The sequence below is a fragment of the Nothobranchius furzeri genome, chromosome 5 (genome assembly GCF_043380555.1).
Source record: "Nothobranchius furzeri strain GRZ-AD chromosome 5, NfurGRZ-RIMD1, whole genome shotgun sequence".
Taxonomy (NCBI): Eukaryota; Metazoa; Chordata; class Actinopteri; order Cyprinodontiformes; family Nothobranchiidae; genus Nothobranchius; species Nothobranchius furzeri.
Genome location: NC_091745.1, coordinates 11,117,290 through 11,138,531, shown reverse-complemented (window position 1 = coordinate 11,138,531; position 21,242 = coordinate 11,117,290). Strand labels below are relative to the sequence as shown.

The window sequence follows — 21,242 nt, the reverse complement described above, 5'->3', positions numbered from 1 at the left end:
ACTACTCCAAATTAGTTTAACTCTTATAGTGAAAATGTTACCAGACCAAACCGGCTTCCGGTTTGACGTAAACGGTCTAAAAACAAAACAAACTGAGTTGCCGCTGAATTATACTGTAACTTTTGGGAGCGCTAATGACTTGAGAAACTTTGAGAGTGGTGTGTTGCTAGGCGAGGTGGAGAGCCTAGCCAAATTCCCTCAAGGCCTGGTTCTTTGTTCTTTGCTCTGCTCCACGAGGTTTGAAAACAAGGTTTTTATATCTTTTCCTTAGACACGCCCACATGCATTTCCCTTATTAACCACTTGGTGGCACTGTGGCTCTTCCAAATAAACTCAGCCTTTCCAACCATAAAAATCAACATCACAATTTACCAAAATGATCCATATAAGGCATCAAAAATTATTATTTTAAACAGGGAAGTACTAAACTCATATCTTAAAACTTGACCATTAGCATGAACTTTTAACTGGTGAAACAAAAATGGCAGAGTTTTAACATAAAAGAAAAACAAAACTGATAAGAGTTTAAATGTTTACTTTGAACACATTGACTTAAATAGTAAACAAACTAAAACACCTTTTGACTGTTGATGAACAAATATATTAGGTTTCATAAAGACTAAATTCTGGAAACTTCCAGAACATCCTCTGAGAAGTTTCATGGGTACCCACGCCTTAGGTGGGGGGGTCAGGCCATGACAGTTTGATATAGAACATGTCCAGTTCTGATACCGTCCGGGGCCTCCGATTGGTACAGGAGAGAAGCACAAGTCATGGTAAAATTTATGACTTGGGGATTGAGTGTAGGAGTTTAACTAGATGTGCTGGAAAGGAATTCTGGTATTTATGGCTGCAGGCCAGTTTCAAATTTCCCATCTGCTGCAGTGTAAGAGAAACAAAAGCTTTGTGTGAAATAGTTTGTTGTCATTCTTCTCGTATATCCAACCAAAGCTAATTTGAGAATGTGAAATATGGATTTCTGCTACAATGTTTTAATAATGTTTTAAGCCTAGTCTGAAAAGTGGACAAGGTGTCTGCCAAAGGGACTAAAGTTGGAAGCTGGTTCCACAAGAGAGGAGCCTGATAGCTAAAAGATCTGCTTCCCATCCTATTTTGGATATTCTGGGAACCACCAGTAAACCTGCAGTCTAAGATCGGAGTGCTCAGTAAGGAACATATGGGACAATCAGGTCCCTGATGTATGATGGAGCTTGATTATTAAGAGCTTTGTATGTGAGAAGGAGGATCATAAAATCTATTCTGAATTTAACAGGTAGCCAATGTAGAGAAGCTAAGACAGGAGAGATATGATCTGTCTTTTTAATTTTCATCAGAACTCTAGCTGCAGCATTTTGGACAAGCTGAAGACTTTTAACTACATTCTGTGGACTTCCTGAGAGTAATGAATTACAGTAATCCAGTCTTGATGTAATAAATGCATGAACTAGTTTTTCAGCATCACTCCTGGAAAGGATGCATCTAATCTTAGCAATATTCCGAAGGTGGAAAAAGAAAATCCTATAAACCTGTTTAACGTGGGATTTGAATGACATGTCCTGATCAAAGATAACACCAAAGTTCCTTACTTTGTTCTCGGAGATTAATGTAATGCCATTCAGGTCAGGTGACTGACTAAGCAATTTCCTTTTCTGAATTTCCGGTACAAAAATGAGAACTTCAGTCTTGTCCTGATTTAAAAGCAGAGAGTTTAGAGTCATTCATATTTTATGTCTTCAAGACAAGCCTGTAATCTACCCAACCGATTAGGTTCATCAGGGTTAATGGATTGATATAACTGAATGCCGTCAGCATAATAGTGGAAGTTTATCTCATGCTGTCTAATTATTTTACCAATTGGAAGCATATATATAGTAAAAAGAATTGGTCCAAGCACTGAATCCTGTGGTACTCCACAAGTAACCCTGGAGTATGAAGATTTGTCATGTACATTTACAAAATGAAATCTACCAGACAGGTAGGATTTAAACCATCTTAGGTGTGTTCTTGCTGTGTCTTTGTAAATCCATGCTTTCGTTCTTTTTTAAACACAGAAACAGTTTTGTTTACCTGTTTGTAGCTACGGTTTCGCCGACAGCTGCCGGCTTCTTCAGGCTGACGCTGATGGTGGCGCGTCACTTCCTTCTAAACAACAGATGAAACAGATGCTAGAAGACAAAAATACATATGAAATACTTAAAAAAGATCCAACAGAAAACATTAAGAAAAACATGAAAAAATTACTGAAGCCACTGCACGAAAAAGGCAAAATAACAGAAAAAATGTACAAACACTGGATTCCCACAGCAAACATAACACCAAGAATATATGGAACACCAAAAATACATAAACAAAACACCCCACTTAGACCAATAGTTGACAGCATAGGTACACCAACATACAACATGGCAAAAGATATCAGCAGAATCATCAGCCCGTTATTAGGAAATACAGACCAACACTGCAAAAATAGCATAGAATTGGCAAAAGAACTAAAGGAAATTACAATAGAAGACAACGACATACTCATCTCACATGACGTCACATCTCTGTTCACAAAAACACCAACCCAAAAAACCATAGACATAGTAGTTAACAGAATCAGACAAGACAAAACTTTACATAAAAGGACAAACCTCACAGCAGATGACATAGCACAACTGATAGGACTGGTAGCTAACTCCACTTACTTCACATACGACAACACAATATACAAACAACTGGAAGGCTTCGCCATGGGTAACCCGTTATCAGCCACCCTGTGCGAGTTTTTCATGGAAGACCTGGAACAAAAAGCCATAGCCACCGCCCCCCCAAACTGCAAAATAAAACTATGGAAACGCTACGTAGACGACATACTGGAAATCATACCAAAAGGTCAAACAGAAACACTAACACAACACTTAAACAATATTGACGACACGGGCAACATAAAATTCACTTATGAGTCAGAAACAGAAGGCAGCATAGCATTTATGGACATGAAAATCACCAGGCAGACCGACGGGACCCTAAACATAAACACATACAGGAAACCAACACACACAGACCAATATTTATTATGGACATCAGAACACCCCACCATACACAAAATGTCAGTAATCAGAACATTAGATCACCGAGCAAACATAATAACAGAAGAGAGAGACCGTAAACAAGAGGACAAACACATACAACACGCTTTAAAGACCTGCAGATACCCGACATGGGCAATAGACAAAGGAAAACAACAAACAAAAACAGAAAGCAAAGAACAACCCAAAAAAAGAACCAGAAACCCAGAAAGACAAGAACCAAAACCAGTGATAACCCTACCATACATCAGAGGCATAACGGAAAAAATAAGAGCAACAATGAAAAAACACAACATAAACACACCAACAAAACCATATACAACAGTTAGAAACAGATTAGTACACCCAAAAGACAAAATATCAGCTGGACAAAAATGTGGAGTCATCTACGAAATCCCATGCAAAATATGCAATAAAACATACATAGGAGAAACCGGACGCCAACTCAATACACGGACAATAGAACACAGAACGGAGTGCGAGAAAGAGGCAAATCGTAAACACACAAGAGCAGCAAAAGAAGAAGCAGAAAGTACAATAAAAAAGTCAGCCGTAACAGATCATTGCTTAAGAGAAAACCATATAATGGACTGGGACAGCACACGGATCATAACCACTGAACAACAAAAATACAAAAGATGGATCAAGGAAGCAATAGAGATAAGGAGACGTGGATGTGGGACCATGAACAGGGACGACGGAGTTTACACGCTGGACCACGCATGGGACTGCATCGTCGGAGAGGGGAGAGCGGGCAGTAGAGGGCGACAACGTCCTCTGCTGCCCGCAGATAAACGGAGAAGGAAGTGACGCGCCACCATCAGCGTCAGCCTGAAGAAGCCGGCAGCTGTCGGCGAAACCGTAGCTACAAACAGGTAAACAAAACTGTTTCTGTGTTTAAAAAAGAACGAAAGCAAGGATTTAAACCAGCCTAGCACTGTTCCTTTGATCCCTACAACATGTTCAAGTCTTTCTAAAAGAACATTGTGATCAGTTGTGTCAAAAGCAGCACTGAGATCTAACAAGACTAGAACAGACACAAGATTCTTATCTGAGGCCTTGAGAATATCATTTTTGACTTAATTAATTTCTTCTAAATATGTTTGTCAGGTGGTAGTGATCACTACCGCCTGACACCCTAAGACCCACATGAGTTCTCCTCTCACCTGGCAAACACTCAGTCATTGACGCTTCTGCATCTCTATCCAAGGTTAGTTAGATTAAGGGGCTAAAAACATGAACGCACTGCGAGGAAAGTTTCATTTTTATTTTTTACAACAGTGAATTAAAACTGACAGTAATAGGTACTAAAAGCAAGCTAAAATTAAAGCTGCAAGCAGCGTCGTTCGGCCCTCGCAGCGAAGATGCTCACCCTCCTTCCGCACCCCCTCCGCTCCATCCCCGATGCTCTCCAAACCCAACTCCCCGCCGCTCCGTCCTGGCCGGCAGCACGGGGCACCAGGGCACGTCCACGGACTGAAACGTCCACCACCCTGACACCAAGAAAAGCTAACAGTCACCTCATCCACACCTCACCCTGAATCAGCATCCCCTCCGAGCCTACCATTATATTACATGTCTCACCACTAGGGCATACTTTATCTTTAGCACACTGTTGGTGTGATGACACAGACCAACTTTAGTGCTTTTTTGCCCATATTTATTAAAGTTTTCGAAAGTTAAAGTTATCTAGGGGGCGCTGTGATCAATTACAGAAAAATCCCATTGAGGTCAGCTTTGGTTGACAAGGACAGTTTTCTGTTATTTTGGCATCAAACGGACGTTGTGTGTGTTATCTAAAGCCAGTGAGCTGAAAGGGGCGGAGCTACAGGGATTTGAATCAACAACCACATCAATGTGTTTGGTGCAGTCACGTGATGTCACAAGCCAAGTATAATGCCATTCTGACTTTGACTTTAGAAGTTAATAAAGTTTGAACCCATCTAGGGGGCGTTGTGACCATTTACAAGTAAATGCCATAGAGGTCATCTTTGGTCATCAAAGATGGTTTTCTGTTAATTTGGAATCAATCAAACGTTGCATGGGTCATCTAGAGACAAAAAGCTGTAAGTGGGTGGAGTTAAAGTGAATTGAACAAGTGATCACATACATGTGTTGATTGCAGATGTGTGATGACTCCCACAATGTTTGATGTAGTTTGGAACTTTTTTGCAGAAGTTACAAAGGTTTTTTGTATCTAGGGGGCGCTGTCCCAAATTTAAGAATTATTCCATGAAGAAGTTTGTAGGTTGATGACAGTCATTTGTGTGCAGTTTGGTGTGAATTGCATCATGCATGTGTTATTAAGGGCCTAATATCTGTCAGGGGGCGGAGCTAAAGCAATATCAACAACTTACCACAGGACTGTGGTGGGTGCCATTGTGTGAGTACACATAGCAAGTTTGGTGCAGTTACGACCTCGTCTGTAGGAGTTATTACAGTTTTAATGGTGTGTAGGGGGCGCTGTGGTGACATTACACAACTTTCACCAACGGTGTGTGCCTCGTTGAATAAAGGGCATGATTGTTGATTGCCATGTTCAGTCTCGGGCAGATCGGAGGTTGTTAGTGGAAGTTACAGTCAAACGTAAGGTCACGGCGTCACGCCAGAATTCGCCGTGGCATCAAAGCCCTTCCCTTTCTGAAAAGCTATCAGATCTGAATGGTCATTACAACATCATGAAGACAGTGCATGACCTTAGTGTCATGTTGACTAAAGTAGAGGGGACAAATATGGGCATTTCACCATTAAAAAATAGACTTCCTGTAGTCAGGGGGCGGGGCATAGGTGATGTCAGCTGTCCACATTGTCATTGTCTTGAGATGTGGTCAATGATCACACAGACGGAGTTTGATATAGATCTGATCATGCACATGGGAGTTGTTAAGTCAAGTAATGTAATGGCGAAAGGTCAAAGTTTGAGGCTTAGCCACGCCCACACCTTTATACTTGTATAAAATCCGACGGTTGAATTTTTTCCTCTATGTCTTAAGATTATATAGCAGGAGTTTGAAGGTGATAGGTGGAAAGGACGACGAGACATCATTCTCCTAATAACGTGTGTGAAAACCACTAAATCGAGTAATTGGACCAAAATGGCCGACTTCCTGTGCGACTTTGCACTTGGCTCAAAGAGACTTTTTTGTAGGTCCTGAGACCCCACATTAGTGTACCAAATTTCGTACTCCTCAGTCAAAGCATGGCTTGGGGCTGACAGTTTTAATGGACCTAGGGGGCGCTATTTCAGAAAATAGGCCACGCCCATTTGATGTTCACATGAGATCTTTTGGGGGGCCGGACTAGGATCACTCACAAGACGTTTCGTGACTGTATCTATAGAAATGACGACATGGGAGGCACATGTATGGTCACGGCGGTACGCCTGACTTCGCCGCGTCGCCACAGCCCCGCCTTCTGCAGAAAACACCCATAAAGTGACGTCAAGCAACGCCAACTTCTCTTCAGTTACCTGCTACAAATTCGGGCTGATTATTCGACAGGGCGAATTTTGGAAAATTTCCCAGTAAAACTTGACGTTTTAAGTCCTGAGGGGGCGGGGCTTGTGTGACATCATCCAGCGACCATTCATTTGTCTTCGGGGGGCGATGACGATTATCCATAGAAAGTTACTTTAACTGTAATTCTTTCATTTGTGAAATTATAGCAATTTGAATTTTTTTGGCGAGTGCTCGAACTTTGAGGCCTGGCCCCGCCCCTTCAGTATTTACGAAAAGTCAATTTTATTTTCTCATTTGAAGCGTCCATCGCTTCTGTTCGATGGCACACTATTTTTGAGACTATGGTACGAAAAATGACGAAACTGTTCAACCAAATATAGACCCTAGAAATGGCCAAAACGGCTAAAAATCGCCAATTCAACCCAAAATGGCCGACTTCCTGTTTTATATTGACCATGGTTGCAAGAGGCTTTTTTGTGCGGACTGTTGAGTAGTACCAGTATACCAAATTTCATAACTGTACGATAAACTAAGCTTTATGGAGAGGGGTATTTTTCACTCTTTAGGGGGCGCTGTCGAGCCACTTTTTTATCAACTTTCACATCGCCAGTGAAATACGTAAATTTCACGCACTTTCTATATTGGGCCAGAATTTGGTGACTTTTTGGATATGCTAAGACCCCCTAAAGGCCACCCAAAGACGCGGAAGAAAAAAGAAAGCGTAATAATAATAAACGGAGCAGATACAATAGGCCTTCGCAGCGCTTCGCTGCTCGGGCCTAATTATAGAGTGTCCCTTCAATAATATTTAAACTGTGTCTGTCTGAGTTAAAGTACTCCAAAAAAAAGGAGGTGGGGGTGGGGGGTGTTTCACCTGTAACACTAATATCTCATTTTAGTCCATGAAGATTCATTCAATCAGAGATTTTTCTGTTTTGTCTACATTGTAAAATCGAAACGTACCACAGTTCATAGGTCTCTATTCCTCATTAAATCACATTTTGATGATAAATTAGTTTGTATTCTTTACGCTGTGGAGAGTAAAGACCTGACAGAAACTTAAAACTGCATTAAATATAACATATGTATTGTAATGCAGTTACAAACTTGCATGTAAGTTACTCAAATATTGTTTTAATATGTGTTATTCTAACAAGATAATACAAAATGTTATTCAGAAAATATAATAATATTTGTTATTGTAATAATATAGTACAATGTGTTATTCTAATATTATGATACAATTTGTTATTGTTATAATATAATATACATTGTTATAATAATATATTACTATGTGTTATTCTAATAATATAATACTATATGTTATTGTAATAATTTAATACTACATATTACGACATTTGTAATTTTATGGTCAGATCCAAATAATATCGGGCAGTCTGGTAATAGGTTGAGTATGGAGTGTGAAGAAAACAAAATATACACTCAGATATTTTAAACACAAAGACAAAAACTTCTATTCCTTATAAATCTTAGCAATTTCAAACTAATTTACAGCTTATGCAAAAGGCAACCCTAGTTATAAATCTGCTGGCACAATTAGCTTTTTTGCTACAAAGATTTAAAAACAGTTGGGAAAAAGTATTACTTTTCGTTTAATAATCTCATTATCGATATTTCACCTAAACTGCTGATGTCTGGGGTTTAACGATGCACCTCCTGTTGTTAGGGTGCAGAAACCAGGGACTCACAATTATCAGACAGACAGGAGAGAGCACAGAATCGTTTTGATCGTTCTGTTTAAACCACTTCCTTCCCTTGAAGGTGCAAGCTTGTCGATGAATTTTAAGTTTAACTATGTAAAATGAACAAGGAGGATAGTCGAAAGGGCGTGGTTTCAAAATGTCATCCTAATCGTTGTTGAGGGGATTTATCAGTGCCCCTCCACACCTCCCTGTCATCTCCCCGCATCATCCTTTTTCAGTCCCACCTGAACATCACTTACTCCCCCACCCGCCCTGCTGCTCTAATGGTGCTGAACACCAGGAGTGATCTAAACACAGCTGAACGCTCACCAGCGTCTGTTCTCTGTGACAATAAAAACTTTATTAGGCAGTTTTGTGTTTCCTGTCAACCTGCTTGAGGCTGAAATCCCTCCATCCCTCCATCCTCCACCTCTACCTCTGTGTTTGGATCCTCCTAAGCCTCCCCTCCTATCTGCCCTGCTTCTAACTGCCCCCGCTGTTGTCAGTGCGCTACCCCCCCTCAAAGCAAACTCTCCTTCACCTGCGCCCCCCCCCCCCCCCCCTTTTGAGGGCCCTGCTGCGTTGGACGCATTGCACACTCAACCAGGCACGTTTGTTGCTTGTTCACCCTTGTGTGGAGGTGTGAGGCTGAGTTGTGTGATGCTCTAACGCCAGATATAGTCTCTCCGAAGTGTAAAGCAGTGGCGCCCTCCTGTGGCCAGGTGTTTTCCTGGGAATTTTATTCAGGTAAAGTGCCCGGCTCATTCCTGCAGGTACATACCACTGAGGAGGGGGCGGATCCGGACCTTTCTGACCCTGGGAGACCCTGAATCTAGTCCCTGACATTTAGCACAGTGTCTCCCAGGGCCAGGCTGTCCTGAGTGTCCTGCCTCAGCACTTAGCCTTGACCAAAGAAGCATGCCTTACACATGATGACAGAAATATTTCTCATCTACCGCTGAGATTTCATGTCAAACGCTGAAAGTGGTTTTTTTTCTAGAAGCAGAAAACTAAATTTCTTTAATGCGTCTTATCAGCTGCATGCGATAATGAAAATGATGAAATGCATGAAACTGGAGTTTTAATAACACATCGACTATCACTAAAAATAAGAACTTGCAATTTTGATCCATGTGCACCCTTTATACTTGATTTCATAATGCATGACAGCAGACTTTAACATTGTATTTATGATACGTAAACTGCATATTTCAACAGTCCATTCTGTTCTTCTCCTCTTTCCTCCCGTGGCCTCGCTGTAGCCGGTTTACGGAGGAGCTTCCGGCTGAGTCGTAAGGATCGGCAGGGATCATCAGGAGAGGGATTTGAACCCGGAGATCAGGAGTTTCTGACGTACGAGGAGGTGGCCCGCTACCAGCAGAGGAGCAACGAGCGACCACGTCTGGTGGTTCTGATTGGTGAGTTTCATGCATTCTGAAGACACAACAATCTCCTGTGGTATTTGGGATGGCTAATCAATAATGTGACACGTTCTTGGAAAAGGATCACTTGGAGCACGAATCAATGAGCTGAAACAACGAGTGATCGCTGATAACCCACATCGTTATGCAGTTGCTGTTCCACGTAAGTCGGCCTCTGAATCACACAGCACCAGGCCCATTTCAGTCGGAAAAACGCCAATAATAAACATGTTTAATCAAAGGCTTCTTCACAAAAATCTGTTTTAATTTACTAAAATAATTGTGATATTGTTTATTAAGCTAACACAAGCAAAACGACGCCCACCCTATGCTGAATCTGATAAATAAACACATCACATAAAGAGTTCCTGTCCCAACAGACACCACCAGGCCCAAGAAACCTCACGAGAAGGACGGTGTGGAATACCACTTTGTCACTAAACAGCAATTTGATGCAGATGTTCTAAACAACAAGTAGGTTTCTTCTTCTTTAACCGTTCTTCACTCAAACTGGAAGGAATTCTTGTTGAGGTTTAACGTGTTGCCTCCCCACAGGTTCATAGAGCACGGGGAATACAAGGAGAACCAGTACGGCACCAGTATAGAGGCTGTCCGCTCCGTGCAAGCTAAAAACAAGATGTGCATAGTGGATGTGCAGCCCGAGGTGAGTGTGATGTTTTGTTGTCTGAATGCTTAGAATAGATTTCAGATCAATCTATTATATGTCTTGATGCCGACTGTTGTGGTTTAAAACCAAGCAGGTGAGGGCGAGTCACAGCAAACGTGATCTGACACGTCTCTGGTGACCTCGATTTAAGCCGGGCGTACACTGTGCGACTTTTTCACTCGCAGCGTTCAGCTTCAGCTCAAACTGTACGACTTCCTCGCAGGGCAGATCTCACGAGTCATGTGCTCACACTGCACGACCCAGTTCTCGCATGCGACCTGACTGCTCACACTGTACATCTGGTAGCAACACGTCGGCCCTAAAAATATGCTAAAAATAGCAGTTTTTACTCAACACGTGGGACTTTTTTGTCTTGTTTTGCCTGTTGTCCTTCGGGAGTGCTACAGGAGGACACACAGGGATTTATGGGGGTTGGATGAGGAAAACGAAATAAAGAAAGTAAATCTGTGTTTTGTGATCAGTTTAATTTGACATGAACACGACAAACACGCTTTCTTGACAATCTTTGTGAGTAAAAAAACGTGTAGAAACAAAAACGAACAGCGTGTGTTATTAGGGAAATAGCGAGCGAGCGGTGTTGATGCAGGATTGCGCATGCGCCGTGAGCGGTTCTGGTACATTTTGGGTCGCAGCTGCTCGCAGCGCCGCTTCAACAGTGCGATACCCTCACGAGGGACGAGCGAAATTTTAAACACGCCAGAAGTCTGTGCCACCTCACGACTGCTGATCGGCAGCTGGTCACGTGGTGTTAATCGCCTCTCGTAACCCCCTGTACACTACACGACCGCTCGGCGCAAAACTCGCCCCGATGTCGTGGATTCTCGCACGACTGGAAAATCGGCTCAAAAAGTGAAAAAGTCGCACAGTGTACGCCCGGCTTAGACAACTTTCTTCCCTCCAGGCACTGAAGAGGCTACGGACAGCAGAGTTCAAGCCGTATGTCGTATTCGTCAGACCTCGCATTCCTGAGAGCAGACGCCGTCGCAGCGCCACCACCTCACCGGGAGGCGGAGAGCACGGTCGTGTTACAGTGAGTCCTGCGTGCGATCAAAATGGTTAAGATGCAAATCAGACAAAACTGGATCTCCGTACAGAAAAGTCACTGGCGCAGTAGATGGAAGGAAGGACATCACTTTTAAGGAATGCAGGTTTTATGCTCTAGGATTTTGAGACATGGAAATAACTAGCCTAGTGAACTAGACCAAATTCTTGCTTTGCAAAGTTTGGTCCAGGCACGCTCCATTGGAACCTCAGCAGCTCCTACCAGGACTCTGGCTAGCCAATCACAGCTCTCTAGAGGGGTTTCAAACACATAAAGAGCTGTGATTGGTCCATAATCATAGTGCTCTATCTGCTTAGTGAACAAATCACAGAGCTTTATCCGCTTTGTGGGCCAATCAGGGCACTCTATATGCCTGGTGGGTGGGATGATGCAACAGAGTGAAACAAGAGTATGTCACATTCATTGTCCAGTGGAATGCAGAGATCATTTGAAAGACAACGGTAGAACCCGCCCCACAACCGAGAGCCGTCAATGGAGCGCGGCCAGACTAAATAATACATTTATTTAGTCTGGCTTGCCAGGCTAGGAAATAACCACAAAAACATTTAAATATGAGTAAGAAATTTATTTACAGGCAATTTATATAGTGGTTGGGGTTTTCCATAAAGCTGTAAACATATGGTAAAGGTGCTTAACTGGTAGCAGTATGTGGGAGAAAGACCTCAGTCATGTGCTCAGAGAAAATGCAACCAAACTTTTTATTTTGGTGGAAATCTTTTATGTTTATGTATTTATCAGATGCTAAAGCTACTTACAGGTAATAATCAAGCCAGCAGGTCGCCCTTGAGGCTAACAACAAACACTATTCAGTCATTCCTAGGTGGCAGTGAGGCAGCGTAATCAATCAGAGAAGTGAACATGGAGTGAGCAGTACAGTGGGGGAGGGGTGAAGGGAGGGTGCCAGTTTAGAAGATGCTCTCTGAAGAACAGGGGCCTCATTTATCAAGCTTGCTTACGCGCAAAACGAGGTCGGAAAACTGCGTAAGCAACTTTCCACGCAAACTTTGGGGTTTATGAAAGAAAACTTAGTGGGAAAATGTGCACAACTTTAAGTTGACTAAGGACCTGGTGTCACACCCTGTCCTGTCTTCCCATTCTGTTCAGCCATGTGTCTCTGCTAATGGCTCCCACCTGCCTCTCGTTTTCCAGTCTCCCAATTTCCCAGCCCTCATGTATTTAAACCCTCTCAGTTCCGTGTCTTTTGTCGGTTCATTGTTTCAGTGTCAGCGTGTTTATAATTAAAGCCTTTAATCGTTCGTGTCTGCCTGCCTACCTTCTTCACCCGCGTGTAGATCCTCACCTCCGCTTCACTCACCAGCACACCTGACACCTGGCTTACGCACATGTTGGACATGGAGAGCACCTGCAGTGCTGCTGCTGAGAAGATAAAATTATGAAATCCTGCAGCATTATCACTTGTACTGCGTCGCTTTCACACAGAACAAGACCCCCCACACGCACGCGTACACATACATGCACGAACACTCACACACACACACACACGTGCGCACACACAGCCTGAAGCGCAGAATACGGAATGCAGAATATCATCAGGAGGACAGATTGAGACAGAAAGTCATGCGTCTGTAAAGGTGTGTGTCCTGTCCAGGGGCAGATTTAGGACTGAAGAAGATCCGGGGCTTAACACACACACACGCGCGCACACACGCATGCGTGCACACACACACACACACACATGACACGCACTAGTCAACATATATATTCGTCTTGTACCACATAATTTTTAATCTGAAGCTACACCTTAAGCATTTTCAGGGCAGAGTATTGTTCCTGTTAGTGTTTAGTGTGAGATGATAGTAAATATTCCCATTCTTTCTCCATCAACTTTACCTGATAGTAAGTTAACTTTAGGCAAACCAGCAGCACAACAAATATTTTCAAATAAGACTCACAAACCTGAGTCAACACCAGTCTCATCAAAGCTGGGGTTCTGTCGTTGTACTCTTTGTCTAAAAAACGTCCTTATGTCCATCTTCACTCATGCGTTTCAGGCAGAGACTATAGAGCTCCGGGAGTTGACGTCACTTCTCCCGGCATGCAACAGTTCAAATCGAAACGGCGCCATATTGGCATGCAGAAGCTGGCAGCTGGACTATTTGTTATTGTCAGAAAACTCAATCAAACGGGAAATATGGTAGATTCCTGTTGTGCCCCAGGATGCAGAACAGACATGGAAGACATAAGGAATGAGCCATCTACAGGATTCCCCAAGATCCGGAGCGCCGCAAACGTTGGATCATTGTAATAAAACGCGCTAGTGACCGGGCTAAAATGAAACTGTGGGATCCCGAGAGTAAAGGTTTTCGCTTATGCAGCGACCGCTTCATATCAGGTACTTAAACCAACGTTTCCTCAACTGTGTATGGTGTTTATTTTAAATGCTTTTATTATGATTCTTAGTGGGCTTCCTAAACTTATTTTGGCGTGGCTTTTTCTGTCTTATTACTCATAGCAACAAGTAAACATCACGTAAAACGTTGCCTCGTGAGTACTGCTTGCTGCCGTTTCCGTGTTTTATGATGACAGCAAATAACCGGCTAAGCTGTATTTAATTTTTAAGCAATGGTTGATCAGATCACACATAAAAAGCACTTTGGATTGCTATTATCTGTCTCACCGAGACTACTTACGTGTAAATCTGTTATTTGTGCGTCCATCCATCCATTTTCATCCACGTATCCGGAGTCGGGTTGCGGGGGCAGTAGCGTGACTTCCCTCTCCCCAGCCGCCGGAGCCAGCTCCTCCGGGTAAATCCCAAGGGGTTCCCCGGTCAGGTCCGGTGTTGTGCCGGTAAGAAGCCCGCTCCGACAGCTTCTGGCGTCGGAGCGGGCAGTAGAGTCGAGAGTCCCAGACCTTCTCCCCAGCTCCTCCGGCTGGGGGAATCCCAAGGGGTTCCCCGGTCAGGTCCGGTGTTGTGCCGGTAAGAAGCCCGCTCCGACAGCTTCTGGCGTCGGAGCGGGCAGTAGAGTCGAGAGTCCCAGACCTTCTCCCCAGCTCCTCCGGCTGGGGGAATCCCAAGGGGTTTCCCCGGTCAGGTCCGGTGTTGTGCCGGTAAGAAGTCCGCTACGACAGCTTCTGGCGTTTTTAAAAAGTATCCCAGGGGCACGGTAAGGGTCGGAGATGTTTAGTCTATTTAATTTCTGACTATATAAAACGATTTATTCTGTTTTAAAGTGTGAAGTAAACTCCGACGAAGTAAAATCCAAGCGGATCCTGTTCATGTTCATGGTTACATCCGTGTTTGTTTACCTTTTTTGCATGCCAAAATGGCGTCCACTAACTGAGAGTCACGTGGGGTCCGGAGCTCTATAGAAGAAGCCGGCTGCTGAAGGGCTTCTTCTTCAGTGGTGGAGGCTCAGGCAGGCTGTGTACAAACTACTGCCAGCTGCTCCCTCTCTGTTGGACTTTGGTACTGCATGTTACTTCCGCGATTTAGATCCGGGGCTTTCCATGAAACATCCGGGGCTTCAGCCCAAGTAGCCGGGCCTAACGCCGCCCCTAGTCCTGTCACTGTGACCTGATCGATCATGCGCCCTGGCTACTTGGACAAGGGAGACCTCCGTTTGGCTGACTGGTTGGCGCGCGTGACTTTAATCTGGGAGTCTGGGGATCCAATCCTGATTGGTTTATTATTTTTATATCCGTCACAGATCTCTCTGAAGAATTCCTAACATTGACGGCTTCAGCAACGCTGTGCCACTCCGTGGATTTTCTCTTATTTGTTTTGCTAAAGCACTTCCTTTCATTTCTCCACTTCACCCACAGGTACCTCAACTTCTGCTTGTGAAATTGCACTTCCTTGATCTGCCTTGATCTACAGTCGCCATGTCATTGGCGGAGCACTGCAACAGCCGGGTTATGTATATGCATGAGATCCACAAGGCACTTTGCATTGACTATTTATGGCAGAAAGTGGGCGTGGTGAGGGCGGGATGTGACAAAAATGCAGCTGAGAAACATTCTCGTTAGTCTCCGATTTATGAAGCGGAGACTGTGTGCAGCTGTGCGTACTCCATGTTTGATAGATCACAAACCTACTTGGCTAAGTACATTCTTTTTGCTGAGCTTAAGTACGGTTTTAGTAAGGATTCTACGCAGTGTTTGATAAATGAGACCCTTGGTCTTCAAGAATTTCTTGAAAATCGACAAGGATGCCCCTGTTTTGGCAGTGCTTGGTCGGTCATTCCACATCTGTGGAACGACACGTAAAAAGAGTCTGGATTGTCCTTTTACCCCAGCTACTGATGAATCTGCTGTTTCACATGACCTTTACAAGGAACATGCAGCAGGTAACACACCAAGAAACAAGAAACATTAAAGATGTTGAAACTAAATGTGTGTAAACTGAAGTCAAGCAGAAGGGAGTGACAGAAGTGACTTCACCAAGTCCCATCTGGTAAAGTTCTGTCATAGAAGACGTTCTGAAACAACTTTAAACACCACCTTGTGTTTCTGCCTGTGATGGACACATGCAGACTGACAGCTAAGTAAAAACTCAGATTAGTCTTTCTAGATATCAGGAACAAAGTCAGACCTGCTGGACCTTCCTGAGAACTGGTATTCCAAACTACAAACACTCTCATCCGTCTACTTGAAAAACCAGGATTGGACATTTAATTTGGCGATGAATAATATTCACATTTCTCCTCAATTCTAAATGCATCAACTAAGAAAATGCTGCTGGGTTTCCTACCTTTATGATCATTAGAGCATAGTGCTGTGTTGGTAATGACTCCTGCGCAGGTGTTGAGTCCAGATGTTCTACACTCATCCTTATGCTGCAGGAATGGTTTTAGATTGGTTCAAAACCTTAACTACTGTTTTAGTCAGACTCACACAGTCTCTGTTTGAGATGTCACAAATGTACACCGAATGCAGAACAGAGGCGGTTTGGTTTTCGTGCGGCTTCGACAATGATCAAACATCTTTTAGCCCTATCAAAGCATTTACACCAGCTACGGTGCCGCACAGATCTGGGTGCGGAGATCTGAAACATTTCTGCATGTTTCTACCAAATGCAGATTGTCATGAAGTAAAAAAAAAACATATATGAGCCAGAAAGGACGTGAGAAGTGGAACAGCGTGGTGCATCCAGTTAATTTTAAAATAAGATCCATGTCACGTTATTGTTGATGGTTGTTGTTTTAATATTAATAACAGCAATATCAGGTCACAGCGTATGATGGTTCATGTTACTTTTACAGGTAGGCCAATATCTTCAAACATGTCAGATGTTTCATCATTTGGTGCTGTTGTTGGAGCAGATATCTGGAGACATTCAGCACACAAACTACAGTCTGGAAACCGGACCGCCTCCAAAACACATTTGGGTGTGAAACAGGCTTTAGTCTCCTTAGGCCCTGTGTCCACATATGTGGGCATTGACTTCTTGCACTGTAAAATTTCATTCTCTTCAATTTAGACATGTTTTATTTTTTAAAGACACTCGATGTTGACTTTGGGTTTTAAAAGTTCACTTTTTCTTTCTTTTTTTTAAAGTTACTCAAAATTTTCATTATTTATTTATTTGTCAATTTGTTTTGTTCACGTTTATGAGAGTCGACTAATCTGTAATGACTAGAAGTGTTTTTCCTTTAAATCAAACCAAATACAAATCCAAGTGTTAGGAGGTTAGAGCCTCTCAGCTTAGAGCGACCCGAGGAGAGGATGGGTAGGTGTGGCCAGCAAAAGCTTTTTTTCTTAAAGTGACAGAGCCCTGAAACGGCTCATTCTGGAAGGCACTGAAAATGTCAAGTATAAAACAGCTGAAACTGCTTGTTATGAGAGGGATTGTTTGAAAAAATGCTTTTTATAGACCACAGAACTATTGTAACTTAAGAAACAAAGTCATGATATATCCCCTATACTCATCAGGATGAAGACCTCCAGGAAATGCGTCAGTCTGCCATTCAGATCGACCAGCAGTACGGGCACCTGGTGGACCGTGTCCTGATTAAAGAGGACTCTGCAAGCGCCTGTGCAGAACTGCGAGGTGTTTTAGAAAGGCTGGAGCGAGAGTCCTTCTGGGTTCCCCTGAGCTGGGTGAGGACCTAAAACCAACCTTCCAGAGGGGCTCATCTGATCCTTGAACTGGTCTTCTCCTTGTGAGTCTGCTGAACTCCTGACAGGAGCGCTAAAGGCAGAGAAAGTCAAAGGATTACCTCAGTTTTTCAGCAGGTTTATGCTTCAAATTCAAATGATCAGTAGTTTACTCTGGAAAACTCTCCTTAAAACACCACATATCGTAAAATGTCGGAGAAGGTTTTAGAATGTTTCAGATGCTTCAGTAAAGTATCTGCTCATTGCATTTAGCACAGAAAGGAGGGTCATGTGTGTTTGGAGAATTGTTTCTTTGGAAGGCCTGATTAGTCGCCTTTACAGCAAGGTAGGACATGAAGGGATGGTGCATCTGTGAAAAAGCAACAAAGCTAAATATGTGGGTACGCCCCTCACAGTGTCAGGATCTACTGCAACATTGTCCTGTTGCCGTGAATGTCTACAGGACGATGTAAAACAGGTATCTGGCCGATCTTTCCAGGGCACAACCCACACATGCACAGTGCTTCCAAGTTCTGTCTCAAAGATTATGAAACACTACCGAGATGTTTCAACAAAGAAATAATCAATTAAAAGCAAATGTCCCTACTTCTTCGGCTTAAGTTTGGTACCTTACATTACTTTATTTTACATTATAATGAGTGCCTTTTGGACATTTTAAGACCAGTCAGTGTTAAAATAAAATGTACACAACATCAAAACAACTTCCCCAAGACAAAACCTTTTTTTCTAGTTTATACAATGAAGTCTGACTTGTAGCATCATCGTTTTTCCTTTTCATTACCAAGAAAACACCAGGGCTCAGACGCAGGACAACACAGAAGGTGTGTTTGTGCGAGAATGTGTTTTTAGCATCACTTAAAGCTGACATGGTGCAGTTATCTTTGTTCAACTTCACCATCCTCCTCAGGTTCTGTGCATGCTCTCATAAGAAACCAGTATGTTTGTGTTGATTCAGAGGTGTTGACAATATGAAGATAATCACAGGAAAAGTACAGTTTCTACAATTATTACAAATGCTCCTGAGGTTGTTGGTTGTGCAGATGAAGTTGGTTGCTTTATGGACAAAATTTAAGTTATTCGGTATTTTCCGAAAATATAACAGATTTCTGAGCAAATCTAAACACAAAAGGGAATAATTCAAACTCCTTACCCACATATAAGACACCTCATTATAGGGCAATAGAAGAACAAAAAATATGATTATTCTATACATGTTCATTATTGGTGTGAGTAACTTGTTTGCAGTGGTCTTTGCTAGGGATGAATGCCTTGCAAGCCATACTCAGGGCAACAAAAGCCCAGAACTGCTTGTTTCAGCACCGACAAGTCTGCACCTGCAGAAAGTGACAGCAGACAACAGGATTTGGAGTCTTATTTCCTGAAGTTTGAAAATCCCCCCTCGAATTGAATAATAGCAATGGGACTCTACCACCGACTCTGCTCTGCAACATGGATGTTTTATCTCTACAAATAACACAAAGCTGCAGGAGTTCTGCTTTGTGGTGGAGTTGCAAATGCTAACTGTTAGCTTCTGCTAGTCAAGGTGTTGTCTCCTGTTTCCTGGACGCTAAACCAACAACAGCCTTCCCCCTTGTGAGTCAAGACGGGTGAGTCCATAGGTCTGTCAGGCATTTCCAATCAGAAGCTAATGCATGAGATGTAGGAGACTATTTTCATGTTCAGCCTGTAAGAAAAAAACCAGAGTGACTGATTATGATCAGAAATAATCACAAAAATGGTTTTTCAGTGAAACACGCCTTTAATTAACCTTATAAACAACAGTTAATTCTCTGTGTGTGTAGGATTGTATGCATCTGAGCCTGAAGGGAATTTTTCTTCCTGACGTGTGGTAACTCCTTTTAGATGTAAGGAAACCTGTCACCATGATGTTCTACTCCTCACTTTGCTGCAGTCATCCAGCAAAATGTTCCTGTGCTGGGCTCTGGAACCCCAACCCTCTCTGACTCCTGTTGGAGTATCTTTTCAGTAGCATGGTTTTTCTTACCTTTACAGCTTTTCTCACCTCAGCCGTTGCCGAGTGCTTCCTGTTTGTTCCCACTTTCTTTGCATCCTGTACAATCAGCAGCAGAGTGGGGAACGTTACGTGAAAATCACAGAACACTTTAACTGTTCACTCATGATTTCTTTAAGGAATGTGATCCTTTTGTTTTCAACAAAACACTTTTAAGGAAATGCATGATGACTAATTGCCTAATTTCAGATGTAAATACTGTAAATGCCACTTCTCGTGTGCCAATGAAAGATGTCGTGGCACTTCAATGCAAACTGTTTACCTTTTGGGACTCTTCATCAGTCTTGAGTGTAAAATACCGTGCACATGTATGTTTTGTGTGAATGGAAGTCACAGTGTGTGTTACCCGACGTTGGTCCTTTTGCATACAAGAATGGATTTTGTACAGCATCTTGCACATATCTGTATTTTTGGCTGAAGTAGAAATGTCTAAAGATTTTTATGCAGAAAAAGGCCAGTGGACTTTGTTCCCATCTTCTCCTAGATTCTAGAGGAATGACTGTAGCAACCATGAGCTGTTTCATTTTTTTTAGCATGAGTATTATAATTAAACTTGAAGACTCTGACACCACATCAGGAAGTAGAGACACGTCTGATGTCATTTTTTTGAATGTGAACATCAGTTCCTGGATCCTTTCTGTTAACACATAACGACACATGAAATGTTCATTCTGGTGGGTTGATACGGTTTGCCAGCGAAGCCCAGGATGTCGACTTTGTAACCTGACATGTACAAAGTGCCATAATAAAGCAAGTTGATTCAGAAAGTGTGAAGCCCTTTTTACCTTATTCTGTTAGATCTACTGCATGTGGATGCTTCACAGTCCCCTGGGGCCTCTGCACGCCTCATCTCTAGTCTGTCAGCCATGTTTCCAGGTCAGAGATTATTGTCACAAAGATAAGCTGAGAGCAAGTCGAAGGTTTAGAAAAGGAATTCAGATGCACTTCAGAGAGCCCAAAAATGTTTTAGAAATACAGCAAAACAAAAAAATGTCCGTGAAGGTTCTCAGTCATCCAGGTCATTGTAGTCTAAGGAGCTTTGAAAGAAAAGCGTCTGGACTTCTTTGAGTTGCTTGAAGACGTTTCACCTCTCATCCGAGAGGCTTCTTCAGTTCTAAGGTCAAATGGTGGGGAGTCCCATATTCAAACCCAGTGGGAGTTTCCCCCCGAAGAGGGAACAAAAGACCCCCTGATGATCTTCTACATAAACACTTGAGCCAAGGTGTGAGGGTGGGTGTTCAGGGGATCTTCAGGGGGTCTTTTGTTCCCTCTTCGGGGGGGGGAACTCCCACTGGGTTTGAATCTGGGACTCTCCTAGCCTGGCAAGCCAGACTAAATAAAAGCAAAGCAAGAATTTGGTCTAGTTCACTTGAGCCCCCTTCAGACAGGCCATGAAAAACGGAAATGTTCCGGACTCTGTCCGTTAGACCTTTGTGTCTGAATACAAACATCCGGATAACGTGTTCTGGAATTTATCCGGACGAAGCCCCTAGTAACAGGTCCGGACATGTTACGGACAGGGTGGCTGCTTCAGACAGGTGAGGTAGAGTTCCGGACAAGGGGGAGGAGGAGGGGACCAGGGGACGCTGTGCGCACCCCGATAGCCCACTGCTGTGGCATGCGGCGAACCATGGCAGCTCGCCTCCTACGGTACCGCCTAGACGCGCGACAGAGCGCTTCACACTGCTTCAGTGATTCCTTTAACCATTGAGCTTCATCATCCAG

At 43.1% G+C, this 21,242-nt stretch overlaps 1 protein-coding gene across 4 annotated transcripts in view; it reads left to right on the top strand.

Annotated features, from left to right (window-relative positions):
- The window catches only part of mpp3a (MAGUK p55 scaffold protein 3a), a 55,088-nt gene extending 34,804 nt beyond the window's left edge, over positions 1-20,284 (top strand). For 2 of the 4 annotated variants that reach the window (XM_054741298.2, XM_054741299.2), the window contains exons 14-20: positions 8,908-8,979; positions 9,495-9,650; positions 9,736-9,816; positions 10,034-10,127; positions 10,209-10,317; positions 11,243-11,371; positions 17,300-20,284. In XM_054741298.2, the coding sequence (XP_054597273.1) occupies positions 8,908-8,979; positions 9,495-9,650; positions 9,736-9,816; positions 10,034-10,127; positions 10,209-10,317; positions 11,243-11,371; positions 17,300-17,479 (821 nt within the window). In that variant the 3' untranslated portion in view covers positions 17,480-20,284. The remainder of the gene's footprint in view (positions 1-8,907; positions 8,980-9,494; positions 9,651-9,735; positions 9,817-10,033; positions 10,128-10,208; positions 10,318-11,242; positions 11,372-17,299) is intronic. The other 2 variants (XM_054741301.2, XM_054741300.2) reach the window with 1 other exon arrangement.
- Positions 20,285-21,242: the final 958 nt, after the last annotated feature.